The sequence below is a fragment of the Hippoglossus hippoglossus genome, chromosome 10 (assembly GCF_009819705.1).
Source record: "Hippoglossus hippoglossus isolate fHipHip1 chromosome 10, fHipHip1.pri, whole genome shotgun sequence".
Lineage (NCBI taxonomy): Eukaryota > Metazoa > Chordata > Actinopteri > Pleuronectiformes > Pleuronectidae > Hippoglossus > Hippoglossus hippoglossus.
The window spans coordinates 22,354,343-22,382,208 of NC_047160.1; the positions used below are offsets into that span (position 1 = coordinate 22,354,343).

Consider the following 27,866-nt stretch of genomic DNA (forward strand, 5'->3'; position numbering starts at 1 on the left):
CTTGTAGAGGAGAGGTAGAAGATTTACACTGCTAAGAAAGTCGCCTTGTCTCCTGACTAATGTTAGCCGTCTGAAGGGCACTGACCTTTTCCCACGGTATCACCCTCAGCAGATCACAATGAATATGTTAATGTCACTTCAGGTGACAATTGGACCGAATGACAACCGCACATGGGCTTTGAAACATCGGTATCTAGGATACAAGAACAGAGTTGCTGCAGCCATGTTAAATGCCACCTCACGTCATTGGTCTTCCCTCAATTCCAAGTGATGGATCTTGATTAAAAGAATCTAATGTTTAGGGGACTGATATCATTTCGTTCATGGAAATTGGTGCAGATCCAAATAAAAATCCAGATCTAGTGAAATTAAATGTGGTTTTATTGGGAGTAGGCGTTTTCAGCTGCTGCACATTAACTAGAAACTGGCGACAACCACCAAGCTGTAGCCGAGATCAGTAGGGAATCAAAAGTTTGTATGTATCTTCAATAGTTTGAGAACTATGACCAAAAGATCATGACCGATTTGGTGCAGAATTGAAAGGGACTGGTGGGCCCTTGTGATCTGCCCCTCTGTCTTGATTCGTACCAAACTGGGCTCTTTCATGGCCAGTTTCCTAGCCTTCCTCCAAGTTTTGTCTTAATTTTTTCAGTAGTTTTTGTGTAATCCTTCTGACAAACAAACCAACCAACCAACCAATCCACCACCAAAAAACAGACTGGGACAAAAACTCAGAGTTGTCAGGTCAAACTTACACTCATCAATTTACAATTTTACAATACCGTTTTCCTGTTCAGGTTACTTCAGAGTAAGGTTAATGAGTCGCTCATTTAAGGTTCACTGTCCATGTCATAATGCGTTATTATTGGAATCATGTGTTTCACCTGTCTCCTCTGTGTTTAGTTTGCTTCAGTGTATATACACCCCAGCTTTTTGTAATTATTACATGTGACCAGTTTTTTCACTTCTCTATATCAGCGATGTTCCTGGATAAGAAGAGATTTGTGATGCAACCTCTTGAAGTATCTTTCTTGCAGTTGCAATGTGAAGGTTTGATTTAATGGACAACGGCCAATTGGCAACTATGACACAATAGAAGAAGGCAAAAATCTATCAGCTATGAAGGATAGATAACTGAGGCAAGAGGACCAGGGCAACAGAGAGAGGGGAAAGAGAGAAAGACAGACAAAATGATAGGGTAATTAACCCTCTGTTCAGTCACAGTTTATCGATCATTAACAGCCGATCCTTGTCTACCATCCATTCATTCTGTTGGTTAAAACCTGGCTGTTGCCATAATAACAGCACAGCTGGCAGTAGAGATTACTTATTGCTGCATGCTCGTACAGATGGTGGCACAGAGGTATCCATGGGAACAGTTTCCCAGGTCCACCCATCGTCTTATCAGGATTTACAGCAACGCCTGTTCAGACGTGCAAAGACAACTGACGTAACAAATGTAACCCATTGATTTTTTCAGGAGGAAAATGCTGTTGTTCATAACTGAGTGAGCACAGCGGACATGTCTCACCTCTATTCATAAATAACACTTTACTAGTAGCAACCTCTAATATTCTGTTAATAATAGATAATGTACTTTATTCAGGCACTCTTATCCTCTTAGTCTGTATGCCTCTGCCTGAGAATAGCATGATGGATGCACTATATATAGCACATCGAGTGCTGTGTGTATTGTAACAATAACATTTTGTTTCTCCTATTAAAGCCTGGAAAACTCATACAATATTCTGATAAGAGAAAAGGCAAAAAGATGATCACAAATATGATGAATGTAATATATAAACTGGAATATGAATAGAATATTATATTATCATCAGAATAAAGTCAATAGCTGGTATATTGCTGTCCAAGTAAAACAAAGTCACTGATAAGAACAATTATTTTTGATTTTGGAAACTCATTTACAATATGATATATCTTTTATTTAAGAGTGTTCTGCATTTACCTATTCAGATAACATGGTACAAGTACATGGCACAAATATACATCAACTGTTTTATTAATGGTTCATTAAAAAAAACTCAAATATATACATAAAGTAATAGAAACTGGCATTGGTTTTCCAGATGTGTCGCAAAAGATTCTATCAAACACACTGACAGTGCTTTTGTGTCCAGTAAGGCAACAATCAGCTCAATGCTTAAAGCAACAGTGATGTTGTGAATGTGATGGGCTGTGGTTAATGGGTCCTCTTTGACACACCATGCGATATTCATATCTTAATCTTTGGCATTGAAATAGTATTGAACACCACACACAGCAGGTTCTTTGTATGATACTAGACACAATTCAGTTCAACAAAGGTGCCGTGCTGTAGTGACAAAGGTGCTGTGCTGTAGTTACTATTGAGATTTTTAAAAATGAAATATAAGGCTCCAAAATAAATAAGGGCATGAATAAAAAAAACATGTCAGTCATTGACGAATCTGATTGTGGTTTTACAAACAGCATCCAGTTTTCATGTCAATTAAGTTTTTATAAACCGTTGAATAAATCTTAATAAATTGATAGGAAGTGGAGAACAGCAAATCGGTGCTGTGTCACCTCACAGATGTGATAAAATAGTATTTATAAAGATTTATGAATTATTTTGTAATTAATATCACTGTCATGAAAGGCAAATAAAGAGAATGTCACATAATGTCTCTCTAAAGTGGCATTTGGGCGTTGGCCATGGATTCCTGGCGTCAGCAGAGATACTCAGACCGGGAACTGTCACTCTTATAGGTCATCTGAGAGTCTATGCTCGACCTGGAGCAAAGGAGCATGCGCTCTGAGTCATGGGTTGCTCTCCTTGCCCAAAACTCAGTGGGATGAGAGTTCAGAGTTCGTTGTTTCATTGAAATCGTCTCGAACTTGACATAGCTCTCTTTTTCCAGCTCCTCCTCATCCAGAGCTGGGTCACGCCCTTTCCAGTAGAGAGCGAGGATCTTGTAGAGCAACAGGGCAATGAGAGGCAAAATCAAAGCACAGGCAATGCCGCTTATAATCATGAAGAGCTGGTTCTGACCACCATCCTCTACAATCTCCAGTGTGTAGAAGTCAATGCACGGATCCTTTCCTGCATCACTACCTTTTGCTATGAGGCAAACTGAGTACCTCATCCCAGAGGAAAGACCCTCTAGAAGGACTTTTCCACTGCCAGCATTAGTTTCTTCTGTCCTTTTGGTGTCATCCTCACCATAGGGGGAATATACAACTGTTAGTGGGGCATCGTTTGGTAACCCATCTGCTGTCCAGAGCAACACTGCACTGTCAGCTGTCTCCTCTACAATCTTCAGGTCCTTGACGGACTTCGATGCGTCGCTTTTCTTGCTTTTTTCATCTGCTGCGAGCTTCCTCCCGTTCTCTCCTTGCTGGTTCTTCATTTGTTTGAGTGAGCCTTTCTGTAAACCGTTGCTGGGGGTAGTTTTCGGCTTCTTGGGTACAGTAGGTTGGGTTGGTGTTGTTCTCGGAGGAACTGTAGATGTTACAATAGTTGAGGCAGATATTTCCGTAGTGGGAGTCAGTGTTGTGCCTTGGCTGGTCGGTGCAGTCGCCGTGCTTTGCCTCACTGGCGGCACCGTGGTACTGATGGTACCAGCAACTGAGAGAGAAATAGTGGCTTCTGCGCTGCCAGCAACATTCGTAGCTTTGCAGCTGTAGTTCCCAGCGTCTTTGGGCAATATTCCATGCAAACTCATGATGGACCACTTTATGCCCTCTCCAGGTGACTCCTGAACTATAGGGGGGGAAAAACACAAAAGTCAGTATATGGAACAAGTCAAACATAGTCTTGGCCTGTTATGCCTGTTTTCAAAAGGCTTATAACCTTGTGGCACCAGCCTTACACAGCTTATTGCCTTATATTCATCAGGCAGTTTGAATTTACACCAAAAATTCCTTTCTAAAATGGGTTAACTTTCCAAAGACTCCATTTTATACCTGTGTTGTTAACTGGTGAGCCTTCTGATCTAGCCCAGTACAGATTTGGTGTTGGCATCCCTGTGGCATCACATCGCAGGAGAACGTTGCTGCCCAGATAAGATGTGATCTTGGTTGCAGAGGTCATGACTATAGGTTTTACACAATTGTCAAGTTCAGCACGTTGAAAAAGGACCCCAGCCAGATTCTCCGGTGCACTGCAGGTCAGGAACAAGTCCATTAACACCACTGGGCTGTCTGTCATTTTGGAAATCTCTATAAGCTTGGAGATTTTACAGTCACAGTACCAGGGATTATCTTGGAGACCTAAAGGTGAAAAGATAAGACAAAATCTGAATTAGTCTTTGCTTTTTTTCGACCATTGCACCATCTCTTAAATGCTATATTACTTAAAGCCCCTGTTGTTAAACATACTGGAAATAATCGAGGGGGGTGAGAGGATAGTGGAGCAGCAAAGCAGCAAAACAAAAGGGTAGCGTCTGCCATATTTCAAAATAGAAGAAGTTTCCCACTTTTAAAACAAATGCAGTGATGATTTGTGCTATAAAGTGATGTTTGGAAAAAAAAACTGCATTACAGTCATAGAGGTGGCTGTATGTCTACAAGTGTTGCTTCTTTCTCTAGCACGTGCATCGTAGGGGAGCACACAAACCAGTTACAGAGTAAAAGCTTAAAAATACCACATTTTGTGTAGTCTGAGGTTAGTTGAACACCACTATTTAACAACCACCATCACTTTTCTCTTTCTGATGTGAAAAACCATGACACTGAAATTCAAGGGCTATGGAAGTGAACTAATTAACAACTCCCATACCAGTTACGCAGGTGCAATAGGTAAGCACATGTGCTGATGCATATGAAAGCCCCTTAACCAGATTAGTTTGTCTTAACAGTGGCAAAGCAGCTAAGCCGCCTCTGGCCCTCCTCCAGTTTGTGGCAACACTCTCTTTCCATTAGCTCCTCTGTTAGCACAAACGTTAATGGTTCACTAAAAGCTCTAACCCATTAAAATCGCTGTGTTTTATTTTGACCTTATAAGTATTTGTATGGTAACAAAAAAAGAAACTGAACATTGAGTGATCAGGTAAATTATAATTTTAAGTCCAGACTGTATTTAAGGTTTTGTTTCGATATTTTAAAAACTGTTTATTTGTACTGAAGTTGATATGATTATGAAATAATACCAAGCAGAACGTCTCATGAAATATAGACAGAAAATGCTTTTAGGACGTGTTAAAGAAGCTGTTTGTACGAAGTCTGTTTTTCTTTTTTTCCTAATGTCTAATCCTGTTTATCCTTCAGCTACACCAGTGGCCTGGTTAAGCTAGTTTGCCCTTATACAGCTTATTGACAATATCCCTCCCACTCAGTGCTATGCAGATACAGCAAACACACATCACTTACATGTTAGTCAAAATCAACATCTGACAAAAGTGCATTAGCAAGTTGCTATGGTTGAGACAATTTCTAAAATGAATCCTCTTTTGCCAAAAAAGCTATTAGTAATTTCTGCCAGGTATTGCCATTCAAGCTAATCAACATATTATTAGCAGTTATTAGACTTTGAAACTGAAAGTAGGTGACAACACCTATCTGTATCTGTAGTCCCTCATGAACAGAACTTAATTAATCTAAAATGTTGAAAACATTTGTTTTTTCGAAAAACCGCAGAGCGTTGATTACCTGCATTTTGTACAATAATCGTATAAATTCAAAATTTGAATTTTTTTGGTCACATAAACACGAACACAAACAACATTTCTGCATACTTGTGCAATTAAAAGGATAAATCGTTGACAGTGCAACTTAAGACTTTTGGTTGTTTTACAACAACTAAAACATTAGATATCATCTTGCCTTTAGAAACTTTACGGAAAACGATCTTGTCTACTGTGTTCTGCATGTTTACCAAATTGCATGGTCATATGGGATCCAGTGCACTTGCAACTTAAGCCTAGATTGGATTGCCACAAGGTACCTCGTTAAACATTCAACATTAATTAGGACAAAACATTTATAATACAAATTAAGCGTCAACTCTGCCACTGCTGGGACTAAGCTTATTAAACTGTGTCCTGGCAGTGACTATCAAGGCAGGTTTGAGTCAGTCAGAACAAGTCTGGCTAGATTAGCAGGTGATGGACTAAAGTTCATGAAGTAATTACAATTCACCTCAAAAGTGTCCTTCCTTGGCTTTTACATCCTGTGCAACCAAGTATTTTCTCCTTACCTAACACGATTTTCTGCGAGGAGTTCTTAGAAATGGGGGCTCCATTGAAGGGAGGCCAGATATCCATGAGGTTAGAGGGCAGGGTTGCTAATTTATTGCTGGATAAATCCAAGTAGGTGATGTTGAGGAGGTAGGGGATAGCCTCAGTGGGAACATTGGTGAGTCTGTTGTTGTGCAGATCCAGTGTCCGCAGCCTTGGCATCTCTTTTAGAGACTCCCAGGGGAACATGGAGATCATATTTCCATCCAGCCTGAGTTCGTGGAGCACTTTGAGGTTGTAAAAACTTCCAGTATCCACTGAGTTTATGGAATTGTAAGTAATCCACAGGTACCGCAGATCCGACAGGTAGTAAAAAGCTTCTGTTGGGACTCGGCGTACAGCGGTTTTCTCAATGCGAAGTTTAACCGTATCCACTGGAACGTTGACAGGGATATCAGACATGTCTGGGTCATTGCAGAGCACAGATCTGAGAACAAAAGATAAATGAATTAACTGTTCAAATCTATGGACAGATAACGAAAACTGATTTACAAAGTCAAAATGCTCTTCAATCCATTGTCCAGTAGGAAAGCAAGTGATGAATATTTAAAATGATCAATCCACAAGGTTATTAGTATCTATCGGTATCTGTCCATTAATTCATCCATCCATCCCTCCGTCCATTCACCCAGACTCTCTGTTGTGATGTGGGATGCTGTTTCTGACATGACTCTAGTCCAAGGCCACTTCCTGGATGGCAAGGTCAGAGCTTATCACTGTCATCATAAATAATGACTGATTATGTGGATGCACTTCCACTTCAGGAGGAGGAATATATAGAATTTGTTAGAGTCGTGGACAAAGAGAGAACGATTTAATTATAGTTACTTTAGCATTACATGATGACAAGGAGAAAAAAACATGAGCTATGAATTTTAGCTTTTCGCCATGACTGTAGACTTCAGTTGACACCATTTTCTATGTTTGTATTGTCTAACTTGTTCGTGGAAGAGAGATCCATCATGGAATAGGGTTCAGTGCTAATACGACTAATCATGCAGGGGGCAATTAGATCTTTCTCTGGGATAAGTGGATTGGTACCGTGCCAGAGAACGTACATTATGCCAATACAGGTCAGGGCATCCTGTACAAATAACACTGGTGGATTTTGGATATAGACTTGCCCTTATTTTTAGCGTCCGTGAGATACCTAATTCAAAGCTGATTATTTTACTTAATGCTGGTCTAATGTCCCTCCATCTTCACTCTAACAGTACAATGGATGGCTCTGCGTTTTAGTTAATTGTCGCTCATCCAAATTAAAAACACCCCGATGGACATTAGCAGCTTTATGCTCCTGATTCAACATGTAAATATACCTTGTTAAGTGCAGGCCATTTTGACTTCCCATTGATTTAACATGGATCACATACCAGGCGGTCTGAGAGCTATGGTACTTTTTCTTGTGCTCATTCAAATGGGTCAATAGTGCAAAATACGCCAACTTTTTAGAAAACCTCTCCCACAAACTAATTTCAGGACGACAGTCAGGTGAAAATGTAGTAGCACCTGTATAGGATCGTATTTTTGTTTATTTTGTAGGCGAACGTCAAGTAAAGGTGACCTAATTAGACAAACCAATAACTTTCCAAAATCACAAAAGACACCAAGTGTAAGTGAAATGAGTGAGCACAAGTTAAATGCACTTTTTACCTGGTTCCTATTCCATCATTACGTCCATGGAAGACACAGGTGCACTGCGACGGACAGAAGGGATGAGCCATACTGAGGCAGCATAGGAATACGTGCACGCAGAGAAGTCGACGCATGGTTTCGCCCCAAAATTCTCACATCGAGGAGAGATCAGGAGAAAAGACATCGGGATTCATTGAGCGCCTGGAGAATTATCCTTCCCAAAAAGAACAAAACCAAGAAAAATACCAAGTGGAAAATAGAGAAAAGAGCTTTCAGAGTCCATCAGAAGCGACGGTACGCAGGCTTGAAGATCTAATTACAGTATAGGTGACCTGTCAGATTGACGGTGTGTGTGTGGGGGAAGGGGTGGGGGATTAGCAGAGGATTTCTTGGGTTTGGCTGGGTCACGCACGCTACAGGTGGACAGCAGAGCAGGACCAGTTGCTCGGACATGGAGCTAATCGGCTAATTCCGAAGGTTTCTCCTCACATGATCAAGCCATGCCTCTGGTTAAGCCATTCACTTCCCAACCACGCCAGGGCATTTTCTCGGTTTTGCTAAATCTCCATGTTCCTATGTCAAATTTATTGTTGGACACATTTGAAAACTAAGCTAGGATCAGCCTTGTCAGGTTATATCCAACCACCTTTCCTTTGTAATGATCGGCACTGGGGTTTTGACCCATTGTTGTGAGCTTTCTTGTAAAAGGAGGAGACTGTTTTTCTTGCATTCTGATGTAAGTTCCTCTGCTTCTGAAGAAATTCCTTAAATGTAAATGTATTATTGAGCTAGAGGCCATACGTAAGATGTGTGAGCGAGCTCTGTCTGGCACCAGGGTGCAAAGTGTAATCTTGGATGTGATTTATTACCTGACTGGGTGTAGACCAGCGGCTTGGGCTTGGGGCCAAACCCTCTTTCATATTTTCTGCACACGTCGGTTTAGCTCGGGAATAAAACCGGTGTTGACTAGAATGGATCAAAAACCTTCATCGCGTCCAGTTTCCTCCAGACAGTCCTCTATCTCAAGTCTTACTTCTAAATATATCAGGACAAATAAATTGATAAAATAATATAGTAGTCTTCTGCATGTAAAATTATTCATTTTAATATATCTTTTGAATAAGCTATTATATAACTTGTTCGATAACTCCTAACTTAAATGCGTGAAAGTGATTATTCATACCCTGTATTGGTTAGTAAACGTTAAATAATGGATTTAATAATAGGGGTCCTGTTACTATTAGTCCAGGCTAACTCTATTTTGAACGAGTAAGAGGAAAGGGAGACATCTAGTGGTATGAGGTAGCTACTGATAAACATACATTTTCATGTTGTTTCATGTTTCAGTGGGAGGAAGTGACATCGAAACAAAAAAAGGACACGAGAGACGTCAAGTACTTATTAACAAGTACACAAGTGAGTTTTATTTATGCAAGCAAATTTGATCATACAGGTCAAATAAGCCACCTCAAGCTGTTGGCACATGAATGTACAAAACAGATTCAATTTAAAGCCTGCTACTAGAAGCATTCGTAGTGAAAGTACAAAAGACTAATACAAGGAAAAAGCAGAGAGCGTTTTTTTTTTCAGATCACTACAGAGTAAGCAATGTTGGTATTAGTTTTAAGACATGGTTGAGAGCTCATCACAAACTAAACAGACACAAATCAAAGACTACAGTCTCTATTATCAGTAGCATAATGCGGTAAGCGTGGGGGGGGGGGGGTTAAGTACTGCACATATAAACAAAGGGTTGATCCAGCAAGACAGTCATAATCGTCAAAATAAAGAAGTGAAGTAAAGTAACTTTTGAGTCAATAAGACTATATTAATGCATGTCCATGCCACGAGAAACATCTAAATTCACAGTCTTTACTAACAGTACAGTTATCCAACTTTGAGTTGAACATCAATGCGCTTACATCTAGAGATAGAGCACAGAAATGGTCAAATAAGTGCATGAAACTAGCTTTTTTTTTTGAGAAATACTGACAAAACAAACTTTGCCAGCCGATGAACCGACAGTTTGTAGTTGTATGGCATCGAGATGTGTAAGCAATACAGTTACTGTCATGAACAAAATTACTGTGACACACACTTTCTGACATCTGATAATTCCACCAAGGAGAGTGCCATCACACCAACAACACTTCACATCGTCAGGGTTTGTTTTCCGGTTGAGACTAAAAGTGGACATACAGTGACCTCTTCTTCTTCTTCTCACCCGAACTGTCCCTTAATGTCAGCGGTTAACATATAGGTATGCTTTGATATATCAGTATTTACAGTGCAGAGTTCTGCCAAAACAGGAGTTTCATATTTATAAAGTTCCACTTTTAAGAAATTAAAAAATTGGTCATGAAAGCATGTTTACATGTGCTTTTTGTGGCTCGTGATTCAAAGACAATGGAATCATTCACAGTCCTAAAATACATTTAAAATGGCAGGATTATTATAAAATAAGCCATAATTTCTATTTAATTAACTAATTTCCATCTTTGATAGCTATCAAACTTGTTGTCTCCTGTTTAACAGGCTTGGCACGTCTAGCAATATTTGTTTTAATCTAACGATTTGGTATTTGTGTCTTCTTGCTACTGTGTAACTTCAAATAGAAAAAACAGATTGAATTACTTTCACGTGAAAGTGGTTTTTTATCCCTGGGAATACTGGTATGACAAAGGCTTACGCTGCTTCCTATTGTTGCATTGTGAGTTTAAAAATATTTCCAAAACTAACCACCCGTTACAGTACATAGTTTTTTGAAGATGAAATCTCCGCACACACACACACACACACGACATGAGAAATGTGCTTGAAAACCTTTTTAAGCCCCTGTTGACCCCCTCAGAAATCAGCAAAAAATAAATAATGCATGAGAGCAAAATGACACTTAGCATCAAATAAAAACTCAAAAGAAAAAGAAAACAATAATACGCAAGTAAAAAAAAAAAAGGAGAAATACTACTGCTACTTCTGATTCTACAAACTACACTAACACTACTATCAGCACTAAACAACTTGTATTCAAGAATAGTATAACTGCCATAACGATAATCGTAACACCATCCATGAGAGAGGTAAAGGGGCTTGTTTCATCTGAAATGCTGTTTGTGACTGGAGAGTTTGAGTGACGTTTCCCCCCCAGACCACATTGTCATATGACGCACCAGTGACATCAGCGGTGGTGAGGGCCCTAGGCGCCATCCGCCCCCCCTCGGGAGGGGATGGTAGAGAGACAGAGAGAGACAGAGAGAGGAAGAGGGGAGAGACAGCGAGAGAGAGAGAGGGAGGGAGAGAGAGAGAGGTCGGAGTGGGTCAGGGCCAGGCCTCCCGCTGCTCTTTATGTGTAGGCGTTGAGACGCTCCTTGGAGCGAGTGGAGTGGATGTCGTGAAGCTCCTGCTCCTCCTTCGACTTGATGTCCTCGTACTTCTGCATCCGGCAGGCGTCCTTCACGTAGGCCCAGTTGGCGGACAGCACCATCAAGTAGTGGATCTGAGGGGGAAGTTCGGAAGTGTGAAACATTGCTGCTTTCAGGGTAGAAGCTAACACAGTTTAATGGCTGTAACGGCTTAATCAGCTTTATTATCTCTTGTGGATTTGAATTAACAAGCTACAGTAGTTGCATATTATTCTGAAATTCAATTAACAGATTTCAAAATTTAAATTACAGATTATGTTCCCAGTGGTCCAGCAGGTGGCAGCATAATGCTAAATGTGGTCTTGGGCTTGTTACCATGGCAGCTAAGGCTATAATGAATGTATTGTGCTTTAATGACTGAGGTTGAAACACAGCTTCTCTTTGTGAGGAGCTGTCTGATGTCTGCAGTCAGACAGATCATTATTATAACGATTCTATCGCGACAAATACAAATATTATTGTATTTGTTTTTCTTGGTAAGCTTATTTGTTTGGTGCATTTTTAAAAAATATTTTTTTAGCACTGCTTGAGTTTGCCGACATCAAAGCTGACAGATTATCTGTTGTGATGATTTGTCTCCACCATTTGCCGGGAAAACAAACACGAGTTACCATTGTCCTGCTATAATTTGCACCATCATACCTGAAACACTCTCTGTTTTCTCAGAAAATGGCTACTCGCAAATTACCGAGCGATGTTTGCAACAATTTCTGAGCCTTTCTTCTCCCTGTTTCCATGACAACACATTGACATGTCTGGCGCCTCCGAAAGAGGGAGGGAGACAAACCCTGTCTTTTCCACTGCGCCAAAATGCCTTCCATCCTATCTGCAGCTATTCTCTCACAGGCGAGCACGACGCAGGCCAAGTAGGAAGCAGCCACAACAAAACACAGCTATTTTCCCAGCTACAGCATCTCCCCTCAGTTACCCCCCTCTTTTATTAAAAAACAGTTCCCTCCTACCGCTGCGGAAATGATCTGCTAACAATGAGGGGAAATCAGTGCTTTATGAAGAATGTGAGACGCTTCACTCGTTGGTGCAAACGCTCTGCTTGATTTAAGAGATATTTAGTCGTATCCCTCGAGAGGGAGGTGTGACTTTTATAGGTGTCTCACCATAGCAATGACAGCAGCTCCTGCTCCAGCGAGGGCACAGATGAACAAGTGGAACGTCATGTCGAGCTGGAGCAAAAACAAATCACATATTAATATCTGCCAACCAAACACCTACATGAAAAGGCACCTGTTAAATGTTAAAAAAAATTGAAATTACCTGTGATCACACAGACTCAATAATGAGAAAGACAACAACAACAAGGTAACATGTATATAATCACCATTAGTAAAAAAAAATAGAACAAGATGAATAATAACATATAGTTAATAAAACCATAAAATAATAAAGTACATGCCAGACTAAATAAGTGTGCATTTAATTAACGCATGCAATATCAGCAATTTTATATTTCTCCTCTCTGATCCTCTGGAAGGCTGATAGTGCCTAACTATTATTTTTCATATACACTGATTATTGACGTTGTTCGATTACTTAAAGTTGCTTTTATCTCACCTCATTGGATTCACACATCTTGAAGAATTTCTCCGATCCAGCACACACGGTTTTCGCCTCGGCGATTGGCACGATTCCTGAAAAGAAGTCACATTAATCATGAAACAAGTGCTACGCAATAAAAATCGGACAGCGAACAGGTGCAAAAAGTGTCGAGAGGCTGATATGTACCAACAGACCATTACAACACTGTGTGCATACAGTCACACACAGGTCTCTAATGTGATGGTGGCAGCACAAATAGTTGTTGACACAGAGGCGGCATTAATGGTAGCTGGTGGCTAATGGAGTGGAAGAGGTGGCACTAATTAAAAATAACGAGCCAGCCATATAAGCATGTGATATGATGGACTGTTATGGAGCAGTTTTAATGTAATTTTTATTTTGGACCATTAAAGTTTACAGGACAATAATACGAGGAGGAAATAGGGAGCATCACCCTCAAATTGGACCCTTTGCTGTGTTTTATTTTGAAAGGGGGTTATTTATTAAAGTTGCTTGTTCGGTAACATAAAATAAATCTAATTAAGTGTGAAATGTATCTTGGTGTATTAAATCCCTGTGTTGGATATATGCATTATTTAGCCACAGTATACAGATATTTATTCGTAGAAACACAAAGGGCCATGAATTTTATATTCTCCAAGACGTTGAAATAAAAGCAGCAGTTGAGGCAGTGCAACGTTGCCACAGAGATCAGAGCAAACTGAGATCTGAACGGTTGTAGGAGGGAAGAGATGGAGATCCATTCTTACCATACTGGCGTGGGTCCAGGCAGAGTGTGGCCCCTTCCAGCACGGTAGCGTTTTGGCAGATGTTCCAGATGTTGAAGTATATAAAGACCGGCAGGGAGGTGAAAGCAGTGACTCCGAGCCAAGCCAGCATGAAGATGTATGTCAGCATGATGAACTGAAAGGGCAACAGAGGAAAAAAAGGATCACAACTAGACACCGTGTAAATCAAGACTCCTAATTTAATCTGTGTACGATTAAATGATTGAGGATTAGAGCACTTTTACTTCTTCCACTACATTATGGGTTTGGTTCCAGGTCTTGAGATTTGAAAATTTGATTGGCGTTAATCTGTGATATTTCTATATGTTACAAGGTGCTCCTACTCTGCTCCATGGCACACTTCGCCATTTCAGCCAGCTATAGTCTCATGTTGGTGTGGATATTTCCATGGGCACAGGATTAACCCACACTAACTTAATGAACTCATCCATCACAAATACTATAGCATGGCTTACATCCTTTGCCTCCATGTGGAGCCTCAGATTGGCTGAGCAATTATATTCCAGCCATAATCCTGTTAGGACAGCTCCCAGCTCTGTGATGTGCTCCAGATGAGAGGGCTCCTAATTTCTTTACTGTTGTCAGCAGTATAATATTAAATTATTTTGACTGATGTTTTTAATAAAACAAATTTAGCGCACTTGTTATTAGAATTTATGCACATGTGCAAATCAACACTTGTTTTCAGGACAAAACCATTGCCATTGGTTTGACTGCCACGCTTGCTTAGATCCCATGTAAACTAAATGAGTAAAACCTTAACATTGGAGGAACATTGAATGTGACCCTGTTTAACCCTTTTCAGAATAACTGCAACAGAGATGGGTGAAAAACCAATGACCCGCATGGTGTTTGTCACTGTGACTGCAAAAATTTGTGACCTACAGAAACCTTCACGTTCTCAACCTTTTTCAAGGGAAACTCCCCCGGGAAACTACCTGACATTTAGATTTCCATGTGATTCCGGCAGCAGAAGGCTACACAGTCTACTTCAATACCGTCATAGGGTCGGACACTGAGTAGATACATAGATGAATACATCTAAAAACAAAAGAGAAAATGGGAAATCATGTATATAAATCTAAGTGGCAGCCCACCTACACCTACGACCTGCACCCATTGGATGGTACTAGCTGTCAATCGTACTGTATCCACGCCCCAATGCTTACCATACTTTATCATTCTTTTTACTTTGAATTGGACCATAATATGCAAAATTAACATCATGCTGTTTTCAAAAACGCTTGAAATTAAAGACTGAGACCATAAACTCTTCAGAAAAATGTTTACTGACGTTATAGATCAAGTGAGAAGTCATTTTCTCATAGACACAACCAAAAATCTAAGCTAAGCTAAATTTCACAAGCACTAAAATGTTAGTCATACCCAAGCGCTGACACAGCGTCCACAGGTGGTGATCTTGAAGTCTCCATACAGGTCTTTGATGGCTCCACTGGTGAAGAAGCCCTCCACCATCAGCAGGATGCCATAGACGAAGAAAGCTGAGGCGATGCCGTAGATCACGTACTTTATGATGTCAATCCTGGAGAATGAATAGAGAACCAATGGAAATTTGCACAACTAAACCATATTACACATTCAGAAACGGCTACGAAAAAACTCGCAATATTCGCTTTAAATTTACTTATGTGGGACCATGTCCTTAGTAACGTAGACAACACAAATAATCTATTGTTTCAAAGGTAAAAACATAATGTGGAGATCTGGTGCAGTGTGGTGCAAAGATAGTATGTCATGCACGTATGGTTTTCCATTTGTGGGCAAATAACCAATTTCCTAAGGGTCGTAGTGTTTTCTTCACAATCTAACCAACACTCAACGTCACTTTTACCACTCACATGGTGAACACATCCAGTGCGTCCACAGGGCTCCGCATCACCTCAAAGTAGTTCTGCAGGATGGTGACGGTGCCGGAAAGGGCCTCATGTCCGCAGCCGCAGAACAGAGCCACGCCGGCATACAGCAAGATGGTGGCTATGAGGGATGGGTACGGAATCCCACCCAGGCATTTGATGCAGCATTCAAGGCATCCTAAACACACACACAACAAATATGCAACTGTTAGTCAACAAAGACAGAAAAGGAAATTTCAGTTGTGAATAATTCAACAAAACTTTGCCGACGGGCGAATGCATTTGCATGTTTCACGCTGTAGAGCCATTTACTTTTTTGAGAATCTCCAACAATCAGACCACGGTTGGGTGGCAGCCATGCATGCATGCGTGCACAGTGGAGCAAAATACCACAACTTCTTAAAGTGGCGTGACCTCAGTACAGTACATCTTCCCCCTGATGTACGAGCAGCAGAACTCGTAGTATTTAGAGCCACCAAAGAGAACGAGATATTTAATGGCCTCTTCTGTTTTATCTCTGCCATTGTCTAGAGTCACATTTTGCCCTTATACTCTATCGGACCACACACTATATTTGTTGTGTCAGTGGTTCAGCCCTACAGAGGATGCTGACATTTTATTCAGCTCTAAAAAAGGTCCGGCTGAGCTCTACATAGTAATCCTGACCTTTAGCCCTATTCTTCTTTGGCCCCTGCTTCTTTTCCCCCTGGGGCCCCTTAAGGTGACTAATCACTGCTCAGTTCTAACTTCAATCTCCTGTCACATAGATTGCTCACAGAGAAGCTGAGACTGTAAATACTCGCGCACGCAACTGTGTCTGTGTGAATCTTTTAGATTTATGAGTCTCCATCTTATATCTGTGAGTGTGTGAGTGTGTGTGTCTGTGAGTGTGTGTGTGTGTGTTTGGGGCACAGGCACTCAGTCATTTCTCAGCGTAGCAGAAACAGAAGTGGAATTTATTTCCCGTGGAAGCACAGAACATAACCAGACTTTATGGGGTCTTGAAGCGCATTGCGATATATTAACCACACAGTCCCATTTTTCACGAAGCCAAGCCCATTCTAAATCAATTTGTGACTCCTCATCCGCAGTTGATGGTTGCCTACAACCTAAATATGTGCAAAACTGTCTGAATCAATACACGCGTGTGAAATGTGCAACATGTAATGTTGCGTTCATAAAACAGAAAACTCCCCTCGATCGGTTACATCACAATCATGGCCCATGATTAAATTCATCTGCATTCAGAGGCTCGATGGCGGCACAGACAGTTTCAGTCGTCAGTTATAGAGACGATGAAAGATTTCAGGATTGTTCTTCAAGGCAGATTTCGGCACCATCTCTTTTGTGGTTATCTCGTTGTATTTGCCTGTGTTACAAAGCAGGAGTCAGAGCAAACATCCCCTCTCCTCCTCCTCCTCCTCCTCCTCCTCCTCCTCCTCAGCTCTTTGCTGGTGACTCTGATCTAAACCTGAGTGGAATACCAAGTAGCTGTTCTGTGCAGAGCACTCCGATGCTCGCTGCAGCTCCAAAGCCCAGCCTAGACTTCACTAGATTATCTGCATCCTCGGTGATGTAATCCAGTGCCAGACTGTAGAATATCTGCTCTGCCTTTAATTCTCAATTTATTTTGTCCATGAAAGGTTTGCTGGGAATATACACTGTTTCCCTAAATTCTGGTTATGTGCTGGTCACATTTTTAGCGTCTGTTTGAGGTTGTTTTCTCAGATCAATTGTGTAGAGTTCGAAAAATGTCCAGTTTATGAACAAATGGTTAAAAGAGGACATACATGTCTGCATAGGAAGGTTTTCTGTGGCTCCCCCTTCTTCCAGAGAACTCAGAGAATAGCGCGTCACGATATGACAAATATGGAGAATCCCTCTCTGAACAGTTTACACCATCTGCCGGCTGTATACAAAATGTCTATGTCATCACTGCCCTGGTGTTTCTCCAACATTCGCACCAGCTCGTGCTCCCAGGAGTTGGACATCACCTGGGAAGAGACATCAAATTCAGGGAACACTTTAGCCTTTTGGTGCCTTTTAGACTATCGGGTAGTTTCGGTGCCACCTGACACCCACAGCAGTTTTTCACACCAATTCACACCTTCATTCATGTTACTCCGACAACCTGCACATAGGACTCCTAATATCCGCCAGTGAAACTGATGCCACCTCACGGATGAGAATAGGAATAGTGTTTTTGTCTGTCGTACATTAAAAGGGGAAAGTTCTCTCTGTGAAAGTTCCCATTTTCCCTCCTTTGACTTCTCTGCACAGTCATTAGTTGTTGGTAGAGTGTTCTAGTTGAAGTTGTGATATCCATGAGGAGATACATTTGTGGTTTTAAGAACCAAAACCAGAAAATTTGTGATTTGGTTTAGTTCTGCCAACACAGAGGACTCTGGAAACAAAATGCAGGATAATCCAAACCAGTGGAACCTTAGCAAGTGGTACCATGATTCATTTCATTGACTGGTTAGATATATGCAAATAGACGACATACTTTCTTGCTCGTCACGAGAAAAGATAAAATTACCGACTGTTTTAACACAGGCCAGTTTTTCAGTTCGAAAGGCCGCTAAGACAGAAAGTGATCCTGTCAGCGCTTCCTCCCTCAGACTCATTATCCTGAGTTACCTTATCGTCTCAGGAAGCAGGCAGTGACAGGATTTATTGATGCAAGGGTGTTCACTGAAGAGATGAGAGTGACAGAGAAGCCAGTCACAGTTATCCCTCTCGCTCTGGGTCAGTGTGCCTGTTTAAGCCACAGTAAGAACTGACTGTCCAATCTTCTGAAATACTCACCCAGTGGATGAGAGCATTGATATGCATGTAGCTTTGTTCTTTTGCTTGTCGTTGAATCTAAACTATTTGGGTGAAGATCCTAAAGCAACACTTTTTTACTCTGGGTTTCTTTGTTAATTTCCTGTTTTTGCTCCAGTCAGACTTTTGAAAGACCTTAATAGAGATGTTTTCGTGGAGGCAAATTATAAACTCACACCGCGAGCCAACTCACTCCCAAAAAAAAAATCATGTTGTTTTTCTCTTTTTATATCCACCTCAGGGACATCCTGGTTAAATTTGGTGCTGTGGATGTTTGGAGCTCGTGCTCTACATGAAGAGGGATGAGCAGGAACATAAATGATTTATGTCGTGGCCTCAATCAAGGTTTACTACCTCTGCATTATTTACATTTCTGCACGCAGATTCAACCGGCTGAAGCCAGCATCTCGGCAAGTCCTTTTTAAAATCGTATTTTTACTTCCCCCCCTGGTGTGTAGCACCACCGGTCATATAAGGAACCTGGAGTCACTGCTGCTTATTACAACTCTAATTAACAGAGCTGAGCGACAACAACATAAAATTGCACGTGACTTGACTGAAGGAGGGAGCGTTTCCATGGAAACAGTTGAAGATGAAGATACAGGGTAGGATGGGAGAATTGGGGAGTTGTTTTAACAAGAGTGATGTTTAATTGATTGTGTGCTCTTAATTCTGTGGAGGAGAAACTCCTCAGACTCGGTAAAGAGAGGTGTGTAAGAAAAGGGCAAAATTAGAGGCAGGTTAACGTGACTGTTTAATAGTGAGTCTGATATAAAATGAAATGAGACGACATTTGATTTCTGTATTCAGCTGTTCTTTGTCTGTTTTTTAAGTCTTCATATTTTTATGAGCACAATAAAAAATAAATAGGCCGTGCCATTACAGCTTTACAGCTTTTAATTAGATGTGATTTGTTTTCGTAGTTCTCTTATCAAGTCTTGTCGCCGCCGCTGCTGCGTTAAACAAAACCTCCTCCCATACCGCCACATCCTCTCATTCCCTCCCCATGACTCCTCATTGATCTTAAGTGACTGCCGAATCGAACTGGTGAGAAATGGCGAAAACGGCGGCGTGAACAGACTCGAGAGAGAGCGACTGGATGCTTGATCCATAATTTAGAGGAGGCACAGAGAAGCAGAGCGCAAGCCTCTCACATTCATTATTCATGCTCTCTGCTTTAGCCCAACATCACCTGCGATGTAATAAAAGGATCTTCAGCTTGACGAGGAGCTCCTCCAAGTATTTGAATTGATGACGCCCGCAGATGTAGTTACTACTCGTCTTCCGAAGCCCCCACTGACATGTCAGTCGAGTTGGGAATTTGGCCTAATTGACTTTGGCTAATCTGATTTGATGGCGGCAAAGATGTGGACCCTCGTGCACTGTATGTATTTTACTTCATCAGGTCTATGACAGGAAAATAGTTTTGATGGCGAAATAGACAAATTTCTCACTGACATTGCTTCATTTCTTTAGATTATTATAGATTAAAGGGTTATACCCAAAGATTCATGAGCAAAAAAGCTTTCAAATTAAAAATGAACTCATTTTTTTTAAGTCTTCTTTGTGAGTCTCCCACAAGGAAAGAAGATCTGAGGATATTCTTCCCACTTTCACATGTATCATAATGTAAAATCTGGCAACACATGGATTAGTCATAATGAAATTTGAACAAAGACAGGATTTTAGTTGATATGTATGTGTGGGGTTTTAAATATTCTATCCTCCGCACAAAAACATCTCTGTTTAGGGTGAAAAAAGTGAAGCCGACATGACCCCAAACACTGCGGTCCAATCAACAGAAGGCGTCTCCCTAATACAAAGAGAAAGGATGACCCCCCTCCCAAGGCCCCTCCTGCCTCCCACTTCTCCTCCATCTGTCAGTGTCATATCCGACAGGCAAAAGGGACGCACACACACACACTAAACACACACATGCTCACACTCTCACTGACCCAGTCAACATTCACATGAGGTTATCCTTGAATTAACCTTAGAGGTAAATGACGTCCTTCAAAGGAAACTTGCCTCCAACATGCGGTAGACAATTGGAATTAATTAACCAAAGATTATCTGCCCTTGTTAAGGTACTAATGAGATGGATATTGTTATATTTACAGTTCTTTGACCTCGCCTGAAGTTTATTAGTCTCACTGTGACGGACCCACAGCAGATCCATGTAACATAACATGACAGTTTAAGCAGTCAATATTCTTATTAGCTCACTTTTTCAAGCCAATGGATTCTGTTTAAAAAGTAAGAGACTTTTCATAAACTGTATATATATAAAAATAGAGACAGACTCCGACTCTACTCCGACCCCCCCCCCACCCCCACTCTTCTTAATACTTCTGGTTTCAAAATACCAGTACTCGTTGGGTTGCCATTTGGCAGCCAATATATTTAGAAGTTTCAAGAACCACCAAACATGCTGATCTTCAGAATGTGTCAATTACCATAATGGTTAGTTTAAAAAGTGATATTTAACAAATAGAGCCTTAATATTGCAGGACGAGTTTATTGGCATATGTCCGTTTGAGTAATATTTGATGTTCTGAGGAAGAGGCTCCCTCATTATTTTCACCACATGCAGACAGAGCCTTAATTGTTCCAATTAGCATCGGCAGCTGTGGTGTGAACTGTATCAGTGCCAGTAAATTCCCCTCTTGAACCTAAAACAAACAGTGACTCAAAGCGGTGCATCTAGCATCCGTTTAGATGCACACACTCGTAGAATCCCCTCCATATTTTCTGTGTTGGCATTTGAGATGCCGACAGACGCAGAGACGAAAAGATGAGGATTGTTTAGTAAATGTTGGGCTGTTGACATGAGGGCAGAGAAAAGGTGTTGGAATGGACTGGAATGGTAGCATTCGGAGATGTGTGTTATGAACAAATATTATGTCAAGATAAGTCTATATCAATAATTATCACAATATTAATTCTATTATTACCTTTTCTAAGAGTTATTTCTGCTCCTGGGTAAAGATTGTTTGATTGCTATTGTTTATATTTCCAATATTTCTTTAAAATAAAGGAGTACTACTGATCCTAATACTGATGGGCTACAGTGCTAGAGAATAAAAATCGGTAATCCATTTTTCACTATATGATCTATCTTCATGTAATAAGAAATATGTCTTAAAAATCACTAATCACTTTTAATTTGTTGCCATTTTGTCAGAGTTAAACATAAAATATGAATGTAATACATAAAGTATGTAATTCTATACATATAATAGGAATATAAATTGCTGGTTCTACACAAATTAACATCAGGCTGATTCCAATTAATGCTTTTTAATGCAGATACTGGCCTGTAATGATTATACATGTCTTTTGTTGGCACTTGCTTAATTAAAATCCATCATATAGGAATGTTAAGCTTTGCTTTTGGTGCAGAGACAAATTAATAAGATGCAGTGCCAGAGGAGGAAATGAACCAAATTGAATAAAGGAGGTGACATAAAAGGGAATAATAATCAAATTTTATGTCTGTTGCACGTTGACTGCAATTACACCACGAGACGTTGAATCAGACTCAATGTTTGAGCATCCAACTACATGTTGTTAGTTCCTTGTTAGTGGAGGAGTCTTGCATGGGGGGTGGGGTGGCAGCGAGCCTGGTCCTGGAGAGGGAGGGAGGGAGGGAGGGGAGGGAGGGAGGGAGTGAGGGAGGTAGATCTCAGTGGGGGATGGTATGTCTGTGTCAGCCTGAGAGTAATGGGCATATACGTGTCTCGTTGCTTTCCTATATTTAATGCGAAGCCCCCCTTTCCCCTGAAGCAGGCAGGTTTTTTTTTTTTTTCTCCCGCTCCCTCACACCCCCCATCTCCTCTGCGCATGTTTAATCAACCAGTATGGTTGCCATGCCAACCGCAGCACAAAATCTGCGAATAGGCCGGGTACATCAGAGCCGTGACCCACTTACTGTATGTCAACAAATTCAGTGGGACAATAGTGAATGAGACACACTATACACAGATAACCCCTCTGGGCAAAAAGGACGTTACAGGCCAGGTCCAAAAGCTCAGCCGCTGATTTCCTCTCTTCATTTCTTTCTTTTTTTTTCGCTGAGAGATGGAGGAGGCTGAACACGACTGCGTGACTGCTGAGCAGAGACGAGTCTTTTGTCTGCGTCAAATTCACTTCACAGGAACTTAAGGGCAAATGTCAAAAACTCAGGAGGGGAGAGCAGGGCTGTTCTTTTATTCTGAAGTCGTACACTTGACTTTGTAAGAAGCCAACACCAAGAGGTTTGGGGATTGAAGTCACAGATACTAAACTATAAATCTTTATAATAACCTGTCTTCGGTTTCTGATTGAATCTGCGCAATTGCGTTCAGTTCACAAACCGTTTCCACACGCTCCCCTTTGAAAAGAATGACATTTAAGTTTGATTTTATCTGTGAAAGTCTGTCTTTGAAATTACCATAAAATATAGGAAAAACACTATAAAATGCCCATTTATGTGTCTAAATTGTATTTTTACTTTTAAATTTAAACAATTAAAAGCAACTATGGGAGTACTATCATATTACAATCTTAAAATCTCATCTTGATAAATTAAACACCTGTTATCCTGGATCTAAAAACCTGTAGCAGTGAGTCATTCCTGTGAGAACAATCAGAAAACCCTCCAGTTCTCCAACAAAGAACAATTGGTGGAACTCCCCAAACTTCTGCTTTGCTCGGGAAAAATTAGGATTCAGAACAATGAGGGAGAGAGCGAGAGAAAGAGGGGGGAGGAAATCGCCGTTGATATTTAGAGGCCGTCATGGGACACAAACTCTCCATTGATGTGTTTACCAGTTTAATTAATTAGGATAAGAAGCTCTTAAAGGCAACATTATCGTTGCAGAGTGAATGGCAGGAAAACTGAAGCTGCTACTAAGTAGAAATGAAAGAACACTTTCACAAACACAATATTAAGCCCTAAAATTAAATGCTTTTTGCAAATTTGAGTATGTATCACATAGCTTGTCCATTTCCACTTGACCAAATAACATCTGTTTGTTTTTTCATGTTTTTTACTATAACACAAACACTCCTGGATGGAGTTCCATGAAAACTTGGTGAAAGGATGTTGTGTGGGTCAAGAAATAACGCATTACATCTTGGTGTGGATCTGGATCAGGGGACAGGGCCAGGACATGTTTGTTAATTTAAGGGATCTTGATGAAAAAAATCTGGGACTGATATTTAGGAGTCTGTGCAATTTGGTGCAAAACCCAAACAAAAATCCAGATCTAGTGAATTTACATGTGGTTTCCTAAAGGGACTGGGACTATGAGTGCCATTACAGGTTTGTCAGTGATGGTCATGTACTGTGTACTGGCCCAACGGCGTCATATATTCAAAGTGGCTTATTCCTAATTCACCAAGCCTGCAAATTTCACATTTATTGCCGGAGATGTAAATTCAAAAGCATTAAGTTCATTGTTGATTCTCTCATTTGACAAAATCTCATGCTGTTGTGTTTTATGAAAATGAACAAGAAATATAAATGACATTCTCAACATTTAATATCATCCCAAGCTAGTAGCCTGATCCAACAGAAGGGAAGTGGTGCCTTGCAGAGTAGATTCTTGGCACGGGAAAGGTGAACAGTTGGGCTCTTTCTTCAGATTTTTCATTCAGTGCTAGAACAGAACAAATCTCCAGAATATTCTACCTCATTTTCTCATGCACTTGTGCTCATTTGCAAAACTCCAATCATTTCAACCCTGAGTTCACACGAGTGGAAAACTGCTTTGTCAACCAAAGGGTGTTGGTTTGCTCCCTGTTGCTCTTGGCCCTGTTCGGTACATGGTGTGTGCACTGCTACATTTGGCTAGCAGCTGAAGTGAGCAGTTCCCACCTGGTACGTCTGACGCATAATCAGAGATTTGCACCTTGAAAAAATGAAGACAGAAGGACATTAGCATGCTGTGTGTGCACTCGTTGACACCGACACCTCGTCTCAGGTTGAAGTACCTATTTGTTCGCAATTTGCCATTCGCTATGATGATGATGATGATGTTTAATCAGTAGAATCATTGTCCTTTAAGAATGTCATATACATAGCAAAGGTAGGACCCCGTTGACATTAAAGCCCCTTTAAAACAGAGCTGCCTCATCCATAGGAAAATGTGGCTTGACATTCATAAGCTTTTAAAAGTGTTATGGCCGCACAGAGATATTGTTGTAGTGCTTGTGTTTGAGAACTTCTGCTCTGAGCAATGTTTGCCAGATTATTCAGCGTATCCTTGTGTTAACTGAACCTCTGTCTTGACCTTTGATGCACTGAGGTTTATTCTGGGAGAGAGCAACAGCAACGGAAATCATTGTTGGTCTTTGCTATTTTTCTTAAAGTCATTTAATACCAAATATGATCCTGGGGTACCACTTGCTAGTTGCATCTTATAACTTATAATAATACTTATAACTCAAGTATGAACAATGATTCTTACTTACTTTTACACAGAGAAACGTGACAGGACATCTTTAATGTTCATCAGGCCTCATCAGAACGATCACATCAACCTGTTATCTTATATAATGCCGAGCTGTCAGTTCTCAAGTCAATCATTTCATAAAAGTGAGCTCTGCTATCTTGTTCTAACACATTTATCTTACATTGTGTCACTTCATCAATCAGAAAAATCTCCTGAAATTATCTATCATGATTTGTCTAAGGCCTGGGGATAGATGGGAATGTGACTTTAAATATACTAATAGCACCGGGTTTTCACTGACAGGGAAAACTTACACAACCTTCAAAGGTTTGGAGAGAAACCTTTTTCCCCAAAGTAGTTTTTATGGGTATGAGTTTTCATATAAACGGTGTTAATTTATAGTATTGTTTAAGTAACTGCCAAATAACCGTGATATCATAACTTGTTTGAAGTCAACTCATTTGATCTAATCTTCCATCTAGGCCTTAGTCTTTACCTGGACCAAATTTTATTCCATAGTAGAATACACAGTTTTATTAAATTTTTCTTCACATGTGGCCAGTGACTCATGGGGCCGTGTCACCATGGTAACCATAGGGCTGAGATAGGGTGCATCTGTCTGTCAGGGACCAGATTGAACGTTAGCTGGTAACAGGTTGGGCATTTCCTATATATTTTTTTTTTAATCAAACAAACTGTATAGGGACATTAACAGTGTATTACATTGGAAATTGCAGCCATAAATACATTATATTTGGCCAAAAACTGTAAATGTTTGTTTATTTTTCCATAAATGCATCTTACATTTTACCCTGGACTTATTTTCCCAGCTGGATATTTTATCAAGCTCCACATCCTTCCTTTCTAATCATACAGCAACACAATTACGTCATCGCTAAAATATAAATAAATAAAAAATAAATAGGGAAATTACGTTTCTTCTCTACTCTGATTGTGTAAAAAAACTAAAATCAATGTAAAGCCTTCTGTTTGCACGTTAGCAATCTTTTTAGATTTCCAGAGGAAAATGCCAAAAAATGCCAGATTTAGTCTCACATAGATTTCAGTATATGTGCACACATACATACTGCTAATGTAATAACAGAGTCTTTACAAACCCACACTTCACCCATGTAAATGGACACATATGCACAGCTTGCATGGCTGCATCTTCCAGTTGGGTGAGCATTTGCGTTAGTGGCCAAGGATGACAGCTTTTGCTTTCTGAATAGGATCGTGAGAGTGCACACCTAGTAATGGCGGCCAGGAGGTATTGGCTCAAAATCTGTTTTCAGTGGCTCAGTATGAATTGTGGTGTGAACAGCTCCCTCATAAATAATCTTATAGCATTTATATCAATCCCTTTCATGAGCAAAGGAATAAAATAATATCTCTGAATTACTAACATACACTCAACCATGATTCTCTTTCTATAGATGATCATGCTTTTATGTTGCACCTCACGAATCCCTCATCCGTTCACTTTCACTTCATCTCTGACTCTGTATCTCCTTCTGTCTCTTTGCTTCCCACACTCAAAGATCTCTGCGAACTATTCCTGTGTTATTGAAATGTCATCAGCAGGAGTGGGCGAAGAAAGAATAGATAATGACTACACTTGGCCAGTGCCATGGCAACTGTTTCAGCTCATGTATGTGCCTGAGAGGAGTGCTGGGCTGCAGGGAGGAGAGATGGGAGGAGGAGGGAGGAGGAGAGGAGGGGGGGGGGGGGGGGGGGGCAGAAACACAACACAAACATACGAAGCCATGCCTGACACATGAAGTAAATCTGAAAAGATGCAAGTGTTTTCTACATGACAGCATTATCCTGGTCGTGTTCGTGTGCTATTTTGGGGATGGCTTTCAAAATAACAAGCCTATTGAAAATGCTGCAGTCCGCTGGTAAACACAAACACATCAACAGCACACTCGCTTGTGTGAGTCCCAGCAGTGCACTGAATCATTCATGCAGAGAAAAGGTGATGGTGCTGGCTGGGGGGGTGTGTGGGTGAAGTATAAATAGCAATTCCACTTTGAACAAAGCAAACACTGCCCCTCTGAAATGAACGCAGAGAAACCCCTGCTCCAGCATCAACATGAATGCCGCAAAACCGGCCGGGTGTTTGTGCCTCTGGACACAAAGGACAGAACCTGGCAGCCGATGGATTCGCGAGTGAAGAAGCTTGGTTTGGTTCTTCACTCTTCATGTCCCCGTGACAGGCATGAAAACCTTATCGCACAAACAAAGACAGCCCCAGCCCTCTCCTCTGAAGCAGTTCACACCCCTCAGACTACCCAAACACCACATACAGACACGCACTCCTTAGTGGAGTGGCTGAATCTCAATGGACAAAGGAATTACCCCCAAACAGCTGCTCTCCGATTCAGAAAGGGAGAGGCACACATTTGTGCATTTGTCCCTGCGGAGGGAGGCAGCACTAACAAAAACACCCATGTCAGATTTATTAAAGGGAATCCACCCAAACGTGAGCTGAATACTTTCTTACCTTTCTGGGTCTGCCCCTCATCCATGTCCTCTTCCATTGTGCTGATGCTGTTTTAGAGCAACGAGGGATGTGTGATAAAAATGCTGCTTTTAAGGCTCGAAACCCTTATTTGTTTTTAAGGGGTAGTCCACACAGCACCTCTGCCGCCTTTCTCTGGATCTCACTTTCCCACTATCTCTCTAGATGTCCCTACAGAGCGCCGAGATTGCCTGTCAGCTGTGGTTTCCGTCAAGCGTCCGGGTGATGCGAGGGAATCACTGAGTCTTTGTGGTGCTGTCCATTGCAAAGCTGCTGTGGCAAGTGCTGAAAACCCCCTTAGTCCCTGGACCAGGAGGAGGAGGAGGAGGAGGAGGAGGAGGAGGAGGCGGAGGGGAGTAGGGGGGCTGGATGGAACAGAGGGTGGTCTCTATGTGGCAGGAAAGCGCATGTGCGACGGAGGGGTATGCAGCTGAAAAAGGCAGGTGTGTGGATAAATGTGGAAATAAAACAACGACAGCAGCAGAGGATTATAAACTGAGTGAACCTGGAGCCTCAGACTACGTCATGTTAAGTTGGGGGTGTTCACAAACTCATTTTACTCTTCCTCAC

General features: G+C 41.0%; 2 protein-coding genes across 2 annotated transcripts; both read right to left on the reverse strand.

The window, feature by feature from the left end:
• Positions 1-2,368: 2,368 nt before the first annotated feature.
• On the reverse strand, positions 2,369-8,129 carry lrit3a (info leucine-rich repeat, immunoglobulin-like and transmembrane domains 3a). Its single transcript, XM_034598501.1, has 4 exons — positions 7,869-8,129; positions 6,176-6,642; positions 3,946-4,251; positions 2,369-3,742 (listed from the first exon to the last, which is right to left on the reverse strand). The coding sequence occupies exons 1-4, from the start codon at positions 7,982-7,984 to the stop codon at positions 2,709-2,711; spliced, it is 1,923 nt and encodes a 640-aa protein (XP_034454392.1). The 5' UTR covers positions 7,985-8,129; the 3' UTR covers positions 2,369-2,708.
• A 1,116-nt stretch (positions 8,130-9,245) lies between these two features.
• Positions 9,246-27,741, reverse strand: gpm6aa (glycoprotein M6Aa). The gene is made up of 7 exons (XM_034598507.1): positions 27,279-27,741; positions 15,495-15,687; positions 15,022-15,178; positions 13,597-13,750; positions 12,842-12,918; positions 12,388-12,453; positions 9,246-11,346 (listed from the first exon to the last, which is right to left on the reverse strand). The coding sequence occupies exons 1-7, from the start codon at positions 27,313-27,315 to the stop codon at positions 11,194-11,196; spliced, it is 837 nt and encodes a 278-aa protein (XP_034454398.1). The 5' UTR covers positions 27,316-27,741; the 3' UTR covers positions 9,246-11,193.
• Positions 27,742-27,866: the final 125 nt, after the last annotated feature.